General features: G+C 33.3%; 1 protein-coding gene across 1 annotated transcript; it reads right to left on the reverse strand.

Moving 5' to 3' along the window:
- Nucleotides 1-860: 860 nt before the first annotated feature.
- On the reverse strand, nt 861-5,389 carry LOC129942511 (protein fork head). Its single transcript, XM_056051493.1, has one exon. It carries the CDS (start codon nt 3,785-3,787, stop codon nt 2,330-2,332), a length of 1,458 nt encoding a protein of 485 aa, XP_055907468.1. The 5' UTR covers nt 3,788-5,389; the 3' UTR covers nt 861-2,329.
- Between the last annotated feature and the right edge of the window lie 5,212 nt (nt 5,390-10,601).

Below are 10,601 nucleotides of genomic sequence, written 5' to 3' on the forward strand. Positions count from 1 at the left end.
AAATATAGCTACTATATATATTTCTGAGAAATATTCAATAAACAGAGTAAATTTAAATTTTATAAAACTTCAAACTTTTTTATCTATGAACAATATTGACTCATAATGTTAATAAATGGGTATGTAAGGATGTACACACTACAAATGGTCCAGAAAAAGAAACTAAAAGCCGACTTTGAGGGAGCGTGATGCCTGATAACCTGTACCAGATCTGTCAACGTAAACGGCGGTTATGTGACGTTTGTATGTACCATAAAGTAAATCTATTTTTTTCGTTAATTGATAAAAGCCCAACATTGTTAAGGTCTTTTTCTTTGCAAAATTTCTCAATCATTGCTGTGTGCGATGTTGTCAGGGATGAAAACTTTAAAACAATTTTATTTTTGCAACGAAATTGCTTTCCCTTTTTTTTAAACTGTCATACTCAAAAATAATTTTCAGCGATATTTCATTATTTGAAAAACTTTTTGGTGCAAATACAAATTAAATCTCAATAAAATTTGTCTTCCACTTTCAAGAATAATTTTGAATTAATTATGTTAACAACAAAAATCCAAAATCTGAATAACTATCATCAGAACGCCGCGCGCACCCCCGCGGCCGTCGCTCTCTTTAAATATTGTAAGTTCTTATATTTCAAAGACGATGTTTTTCTAATTGATTAGTAAAATTGTAAAAACTTGTCTTTTTTCATTGACATGTTCAGCACTTTAGCTAAAATGCGAACAATTGGTATTCTATTCCGAAAAATATTGAAGGTTTAGTGGTTTTTATTTACCGTCGCTTTATCTAAATGCAAACCTTTGATTGAAATTAATCACTGTATACCTCATCAAAGATCTTTTAAAACACAGTTATGTTAAATTTTAAACATTGAAAATATTTGTTTTTATTTTTATTTTTGTTTATTATTTACATCTTTTTTGTTTTTATTACTCATAGCAATATGGATTCGTGACAAAAATGCTATACTTTAATCGCAAATGTTTACTTAAGCTAATAAACTTATTTAATAATTAATAATTACAATAGCTACACTTTGTTGACACAACTTTTAATGGCTAAATTATGTTTTTGTGGCTTTTGCTGTATGGTAATACATAAATTGCATTTAATTACATTTTAACAAGTTTTTTTCTTTTTCATGCGTTGGTATAGATTTTATTTATGGAATAAGTCATTTTTTGAATTAACTTTTGCTTACTATCTAAGTTTAAAAACTGTACCTACCTCATAATATAACCAATTTTAATTTACCTATTGAAGATTATTTTTGGATTCGTTAGTTGTTATCTATTGTTTAGCATTCATAGTATATACTTAAATGTTAAAAATAAACGAAGGCTCTACAGTCCTTTATAATATTTAAAATGCTTACATAAATAAATCAACCAAATTATGTATGAAAATAATAACTATAAATATATGTATAAATGTATTATTTGCAGATTCTGTGTACAAGTAATTATTTATTTAGCTTTGTAAAATTCGATTTTGCTTAAAATTGTGCTCATATTGGAAACATAAATTGCACTTTTTTAAATTCTATATTTTAATTTTTGTATATACATAGGAGAATGAATTTTAAATTTTGTATTTAAAAATATACAAATCAACAAAATGGTGGGGATCTTGAGAGGAAAGATTCAATTCCTGTTTTCTTTGAAAAACGGGATTATTTAAATCATCAATTTAACATTCAGTTAGCTGTCCGTGTATGTCGGAGGAATAAATAAATGAAACATTGTTTGCTTTTGACTGAAGAAAATATGTACTTTCTGATGTCTAACTGACTATTGGAAAATTGGTGCTTATAGTGTTTGTTAACCAATAATTAGGTACATACCAATGAAACTATTTCCACCGCCAATATTGCAATTGATAACTTAAAATTTAAAATATCTTACAGCTATGCTTATCATCTAAATCACTTTTGATTGTTGCTTATTAAAAAAGTTAAAAGATCCATATAATAAAGATTCTATTAGAAAGGCATTAATAAAAAACGGAAAAAATATATGTACATTAACAAAAACACGAATTGGGATTTATGTACGTTGGGAAGTATCTTCAACAATATAATTTTACAGACTATGTGCCATATCGTCGTTGTTACATAATAAGGTAAAACAGAAAAACGTTAGAAATTCGTCAGAAACCGAACACCCGCCAAACACGCGAATTTTTTCCGTAGCCCGCTGTGAATGAGAGATTCAGGATTAATTTTGAGGTCGAAATAAGCACACTTTTAAACGGAAAGTGGCATTAGCTTATGTCGCAATAGAATTTATGGGAATTCGAAATGCGTTTAAGCTAGTGGATACTGATGTCACAAGCTGGTAGTACCTGTTGGCCCATGATAACCTAAGCTTTGGTAGTAGGAATCTTGGCCCAAGGCAGCGTGTGAATTGGTGAGGGGACTAAGAGCGTTATAGCTGGCGGCGTACTGGCTCATATCGTACATCTTGATGTCCGCCTTGGACTCCGTCGGTAACAGGCGATTGATGGAGAACGGATGGTTTGAGGGAGTGTATCCAGTCGGTTCCTGCTTCAAGTGGTGCATGGAGGAATGATAATCACTAATGAGCGATGGATGACATCGGTTAACCATTGCAGATATTTCTTCTGGTTGCATTTGCTGATGGTGGTGGTGATGATGATGGCCGGGTGGAATATGCTGAGACGCCTGTTGCCCTAAGCATAATTCGGCGTTGGCATGTAGCATTGCTAGAGTTTCTGCATCCTTGCTGTGTGAGGATCCTAGAAGCCCTGAACCTGGGCCTTCTTTACTATGATGGTGATGGTGGTCTCGGTTGTGATGCTGATGATGATGGGGATGATCATCATGATGGCTATCTTTTTTACCAGGGCTTGAAGTTTCGAGGCTACTGTGCGAAGGACTTTTATGTAGTTGTCTAATAGCTTCTTTCTTTTCGTCTTTAAAACGCTTTTGACGCCTTAAATAGCAGCCGTTCTCAAACATATTTCCAGAATCAGGGTGGAGGGTCCAAAATGATCCCTTTCCCGGCTTATCGGGTGTACGAGGAATCTTGACGAAGCAGTCGTTAAAACTTAGCGAATGGCGGATTGAGTTTTGCCAACGCTGTTGATTCTGTCTGTAAAATGGAAACAGATCCATGATGAATTGATAAATTTCCGAAAGTGTTAGCATGCGGGTTGGATTGTTTTGTATTGCCATTGTTATAAGAGAGATGTATGAATAAGGTGGCTTGGCATGTGTGTAACTTCTTCTATAAGTTGTGGGTTTTTCAACCCGGGACCTTTGCAAAACACTTGAATTTGGTGATCCTGCATCTAAGTCCCGTGCGTTTGCCATTGATGTGTAGCCACCCATTGCGGCCATTGTCGACATTCCTCCTCCTCCCATACATGATCCCATATTGCCGAGCGGTGAACCCATTGATGCGTAGCTTAAGGAGCTAGGTGTCATGCAATTATTTGCCATTGAATTCATTGCTGCCGCGGCTGCACCCATGCTGCTCATACTTGCTGCAGCTGCTGAACCAAGTACACTGGAGCCGAAAGTTGCCGCACTTTGTGGTGACACCGATGTCATCCCACCAACCGTCATACCCATAGGGTTCATACCGTAGGCTGACGGTGTCAAAGGACTCATCGTCCCGCCATTAGAAGATGGATTTGTAACTGCTCCACCACCGCTGCTATTCCCACCACCTCCACCCGCACCTCCTCCGCCACCACTGTTTCCTCCACCCGCCATGCTAACTGAGGCGCTGGTCGGGGTGTCCGCATACAGCTTTTGCATTATATCAATTGTAAGGGCTTGAGGAGGGTATCCTCGGTCCGTTTGGAGCTTAATGTTTGCAGTTATTTAGTATCACTTTATTCAAGAGTAAAATGGGTTAAGATTTTTTTTTGTTAATTCTTTTCACTAAGCTAGGAAAAGGTTCCTTTGTTCTTCTTTTAAAACCCACACAATGCAAATATTCATTAGCTTTTAAGTTAGGTATGATTACACTTTAAACTTATCTAAGGTCGCACTATCCGAGTAATCGATTAAACTGTTATCAGTACCACACAAAAATTATTGTTTTGTTTGTTAAATTTATTTAATTACAAGTGATGGGAAGGTAAATATCTACACTTGAGCGAATCCACACCGAAAATTATCGAAATTGTGATGTCAATGATTTTGGTAAACATAGTTCGTGGTGATATAGAAAGTAATTTCCGAAAACAAAACTTTTAAATAAAAAAAAACTCAAATATCGACATAAAGTCGAGGTGATTACAATAATAGTAAAGACAACGACGGCGGTGATGATGCGCTGGTGATCTCTAGCTGCTCTCGAATGCGACTGTTTGCAGAGGGGAATACCTACTTACTATTTGGCTTACTAACAAACATTGAGCTCTCAAGTGTTCTTTGAATGCGGTGCTGGTGCTGGTGCTGGTGCAGGCAGGCCGCTGTTGTACGATGTACGTTATGTTTAACGTTAACCCACCCCAAGTCGTATACATTTGTCTGCTGTCCGTCCCGCCGCCATTCCTCACCGGTTTTACACATTCAACCGAAATTCAATTTCTCTGACTGGATGAGTGTGTATATGTATTTATGTTTGAAACGCGTGCGCCTTAGCCATTAAGAACCAGTTGCTTGAACTCTCCTCTACACCGCAGGGCGTTTCCGAGTGCGTCAAAACAGCCTTTGTTTGGTTGCCAAGGTGACATTCACTTGGCTCCGCCTTTCTTTCCACTGGACACACCTCTAGTTGATATTTAGGAATGTCGGAAATTATAGGTTAGGTTATACCTAGGTAGATGTAAGCAGGCGTCTCTTCATTGCTCTCAATGTACACTAATGACGTAAGCTTGTACAATGTACATTCCTGCAAGTCGTGATAAAGTGCAGCAGCTGTTCTCGGAAGAAAGCCGTCAAAACGATTATCGGTTCTTCTGGACTGGGATGATGTATATCTACCTATGCGATTCAGACTGGTTCTTTTGGATCTGCGTGGCAATATACGATATACCCCTGTCTCGCTCGAAGGTTTCTATTTGTTCAGAGAATTATTAGGAGATATCAGAATGGAATGGAAGTCGGCAAAAAAAGCAAAACCTAGAAAGAGGGCAAATGAGAGGCATGTATCTCTACTCTATTGATGTTACTGCGTCCCATCTGCCACCCTTCACTATAATTCTATTCAATGAAGGACATGAAGCGCGCATGCAGTTGACATGCCGCAAAACCAGTCTAGTCGCCATCTCAACTCGAATTTGACGCTTACTGCTGTTTTTTATGAGACTTAAATTTTCGTTGTTTTTTTTTGCACAGCGCCAGCGGAACCTACTTTTGGTTGGCTAACATTAAATTGATAGATCCGAAAGATACTTTTTCGATTTTAGGCGCTGCTTGAATGTTTTGTTGAATTCTTTAATTTGATTGCATTCGGGGTGGCGGAGTTTTTGTTTTATTCCTACTAGAAGTCAATTCCTTAATAAGAAACTGTTTTTTTTTTTGTTTTTAAAGATGCGAGAAGACCCGCGAATAGGTATAAAATATTCGCGCGCATATAGGTACCAACATACGGGTTTATCCTTTGGCGATAGAACTAGCATCAGATACCTATACGAAAATAAAAAGAAAAGAACTTTCTCCTTTCTAGGTACAGTGACTCAAGTTTTGCAGAGCGTCTTATATTTAAACGTGTTTCAACACTTTAATTTCACATGTGGTTGGCGTTGGCAGCTTCGAGTTGTATTTCAAAAGTAATTTTCATCTCAAGAGTGGATACCCGTATTTTCAAATGAAATTTTCTTGACCGTTAAGAGACTTATTGATATCACGTCGATTTATAAGTTCAAGCGTCGCGTAACAAAAATACCTAACTGATGAAAAACAGATTAACAAAAGTGAATGAAAGTTTTCCTGACGTATTTGTGATTTCATTTTTGTATGTGTTTATAAGTGTTTATTCAACAGAAAAGCTTAATGGATTTGTAAAAAACGTTTGCTCTGTTGGCTTAACAAAATTAAATACCTTATAGGTATAGTGCATACCTACATAAACTTTATACCTAAATTTGTCAAAAGTAGAGGTAAGTGAAATAAATTCTACAAGAAGTAAGAAGGTTAGACATAAAATTATTTAATAGCATTGCACTTACAAAACATAAAAAAGTATAAAATATAGGGACATATTCCGATCAGATCGGAAGGATTATAAGACAGTGCTATAGGTACCTACCTACTTATCATAAGATTTGTATAAGCAGATACTTTAAGTTTTCGAAAATTTCGATCAGAGCTCTATTTCCTATCAAATATGTAGACATCTCCAAAACCTTATTCAAAAATACTTTCCGTAAAAGACAATCTTACCTACTAAACTCTGTACTCAATAAACTAGGTACATTGATATATATGTATATATATGTAGGTATAGAATTTTTAGTAGTTTTCTTGCGAGTCTTCTTTTTTTAAAGATATAAAAATATTCTATACTAGTAACTTTATTAGTATCAGGGTTGCTGTATCAAGTATAGTTGTTAATCTATCTATTATTTACTATCTAAAAGTATTTGAAATTGTTATTGGTTAAATTTTTCGTATTTTTTTTTTTTAATTTTTATTAACTGCTCAAAAACTTCATTTCAATTTCAATTTCCGATTCTCTATTTTAAGGAACACGCTATTTTCCCATTAGAAATGGAATATTAAAATTCAATCACGTTCCTGTGGTCGGAATAGAAGTATTTTATATTTTTATAATAGTAGTTATTAAAAGTCGTGCCGCCGCCGGCATTTGATGCTCGAGTGCAATGTACAATGTAACTTTTTAATAGTCGGTTCCGTGATAAATGTTTGGCAGTATTTGGGATTTTCTTTTATTTTTTTTTAAGAAACCATCATTTGATATTTTTAAAAACATACCTATGCATGTGCATATGTCTATACAATAAATATTTCCCTAAGTAGTTGTTCGTTTTAATGTATTGCAGTCGAAAAACTATTCATCCAATTTTTAGATTACGTCTTCCTAGTTCGTTTTTTTATTAAAGGTTTGTTGATTGTCACCAGTTACTTTATGATGATTTGAAGTACATATATCTATGAATGAACCTTGAGTCGATGCTATTTTTTTGTTCTTAAAATATTAGACCCTTGAAATAATTTGGTAGATTAAATTGTTTGCAAGAAAATGGTCTATGTTATATTCCAGCTTCAAATTAAGTATAAATCCTCTTTTATACACCTATCAAAAGTTGGAAACAGCAAAGAGTTGAGAGTTTCATAATGTATATTACCAATACAAGAACAAAAAAGAAAGAACAATCGCTGCACCTTCTCTAATTTCGGTCAAAAAATCAAGAACTATTCCTGTTTTGTACGGAAATTTGGAGCCAATTTAGGAATGCATCGAATTAGAAATAGAAAACATCTTTATTCATTTACACAAACTCAATTAAAGGTACTAGGTTGCATGACTACAAAATCACAAGATTGAAAGGTGCCTTTTTTATGTCTAGAGTATTTCTGATCAAATTTATTGCTGTGCTCAAAAGTTACAGTACCTACATGTAGGGGTAAAACATCGATGGAAGTTAGAAAAACTCTTATTTTCCAATCAAAGTTTTTTCTGTCAAAACCGACTCACGCATGTGTTTAATTTCGCGATTATTACTATATTCTCCTATCTGTAAAATTTACGGAGGTTTTGAGAATTATGGGCAATTTTTTTGCTGACTTGTGATCGAATTTAGCCTTTTGAATGTTATGGCGTTCTCATTGCATTCTGAAAATAATGATTTTAATATAAAATAAAGCTGACAAGCACCATAAGAAACAGCAAGTTCGTTAGAAAAAAAAACAATGAAAACAAAACAGATTCTTTTATTTAATATTATTTTTATGTTGAAAACATGTCAACATTTTGGTATTCTTGGGTTATATAAATAGGCCTAATTATCTTCCAAGTTATGTTTCGATATCGATAGAATTGTTCATAAATACGATCAGACACTTGTCTACCAATATCTTTACGAATTATATACAGAATAATATTAACTTTCATCGATGGGATTAAAGTGACATAATAATTTCTTAATAAACAAAACAAATCTTTAGAACCCCTGTGCAAACATGTCACCTAATTAGGAAGTCTTGTTTTACTACAGATATAGATTTGTATGTTATCGTATACCTATTCAGCTTGCGTTTTGTCAATGCCAATTGGTTGTACGCCATCTATATGTACACATAGTTTAGTTTAGTTTAACTCTTGTATTAAAACAAACCTATGCTAAATATACTTTAAAGGAATGTCCACCAAATAATGTAGCTGGTGGTAATGTTTACAACTATACAGGAAGGTTTTCGAAATGGAGTAAATTTTATTGAGTGAAAAACAAGGGGCGTTGTTTATTAACGAAGATCTTCAATATATAATTATAATTATTGTCTTTGCTTAAAAGTTTGTCTATATGTACTCGTATCAATTTTTACCAAATTTGCGTACTATTTTTGTAGATTTTATTTTTTATGAAAAAACGGACTGTTGGATTTTTATATAAAAATTACTGAATATCGGAAACAATATTTTCTGTAAAATAAAAAAAGTTTGAAGACAATATTTTTAATTTTTGAAAAGCTATTTGAGTCGTAAGTAAATTTTTACTAAGTTTTAGTATTGTTTTTTTTTTATATAGTTTTATATTTTGTACAAAAAACTGTCAATACGAATTTTTAAAAAATGTTACCGAATATTGAAAACAATATTTCTTATAAGATAAAATTAGTTTGAAGCCAATATATAAAATTTTTGAAGATATATTTGAGTCGAAAATCAATTTTTAACAACTTTTATACATTTTTTTTTAAGTTTTTATTTTTTTTGTAAAAAAACTGTCAATTCGATTTTTCTCAACATTTTTCAGAATGTTGAAAACAATATTTCTTATAAGATAAAATAAGATTGCAGCCCAAATTTTAAGTTTTTGAAAAGATATTTGAATCGATATTCAATTTTTACGAACTTTAAGTAATGTTTTTTTTTAGATTTTTATTTTTTATAAAAAAAACTGTCAATTAGATTTTTCTCAAAATGTTATCAGATGCCAAAAACAGTATTCTTCGTCGCACAAAATTGTTTTAGAGATGAAATCATATTTCAGTCGTAAAATTTTGGAGGTAACAAATTTTGTTTCAGTTTTATTGATTTATAAAAAAACCGTTATATTGATTTTTTTCAAAAAATATATGTACCTGTTTGGTATCACGTTACAATATATTATATAAAATTTATTTCAAGTCTCTAGCGTTTTTGTTCGTAAGATATTTAGGGTTAACAAAAATTTTCACCTTTTTTTCAAACTACTATGGTAAAAAAACCACCAACGCAATTTTGTTGAGAGCCCTTTCTGCATCTATCTGCCTTATTATCTGTATAACAAAATTTATTTGAAGGCGATATGTTTTCTGGTTCTTGAGTTATGGAGGACGAAAAAACGTCGCTAACGTACGGACGTACGGACGTACAAACGTACGTACACACGCACGCACAGACATCTTTCTAAAAATCTTTTATTTCGACTCTAAGGAACTTGAAACGTCGAGAAATGTCAAAATTTTCAATTTGACAAATCGGACCCATTACAATAACTTCCTATGGGAAGTTAATATAATAGAATTGAAGTTCAATAGATCTTAGGGCCCAAGGGCATTAGCACTAAGTATTATTGTTTAACTTAGAGTGTCCGTATGGGACTTACAGCTAAAGTTATGGTTAATTAGGCTAGTTTTATGAATTTTTGTCAAGCTTTAAGATAGCTTTATGACTGAAATAATAAAAATGAACCTGAAAAAAAGTGTGTTGGATTGTTATGCGAGAGGTCTTGGGTTCGATCCCTGCATGTGCCACCTAAAGTTTTTTTCTCACGGGTACTGCTTCTTGCGACGAATTGACAAATTCACCAAGATTAATTATTGTCATGAAAACCTTTATGAAGACGAATATGTTCAGTTCTGCATAAATGCAATCACAAAGATCTTGAGCATTGTGATCTTCTGAGTTTATCCAACTTGTGTGAATTCTATGTTTTACATCCTTTTTATTTGGCAGAATTGAAGTGCAAATACTGCACTATTAAGTCCCACATTGTTATAATTTATCTATTTATAAGTGAAAATCAAAAACACGCCTACAAAACATACATTTCAGATTATAAAAAAATAAATACAATTCGTATATGTTACCTTCTTTGGCTTATGACAAATTATGCATCTTTTTAAGCATATTATATTAATGCCCATTGAATTTAACTATACTTAACGGAGCCTGAGTACCAGGAGTCTACCCACTCGGCTTTGTGGTGAAGCTCTAACCAGTAATAAGTTTGTTTGTTTCAATGTCAGTAATGTATAATCTTCAACATTCCATCGAATATATTGGTACAGGTTGTCCTATATATGGTAGCTTTGATGTGGTTAAGTGCCTCTCTCGCGTCTATAACGCACTCGGTGTTATTTACAATTTAAGTGGATTCTAAAACGTCGAGCAAATATTGAACTTTAATTAAAAAAAAAACCTTCAGCCTCACCCGTACTATTGGCAGTAGTT

The sequence above is a fragment of the Eupeodes corollae genome, chromosome 1 (genome assembly GCF_945859685.1).
Source record: "Eupeodes corollae chromosome 1, idEupCoro1.1, whole genome shotgun sequence".
Taxonomy (NCBI): Eukaryota; Metazoa; Arthropoda; class Insecta; order Diptera; family Syrphidae; genus Eupeodes; species Eupeodes corollae.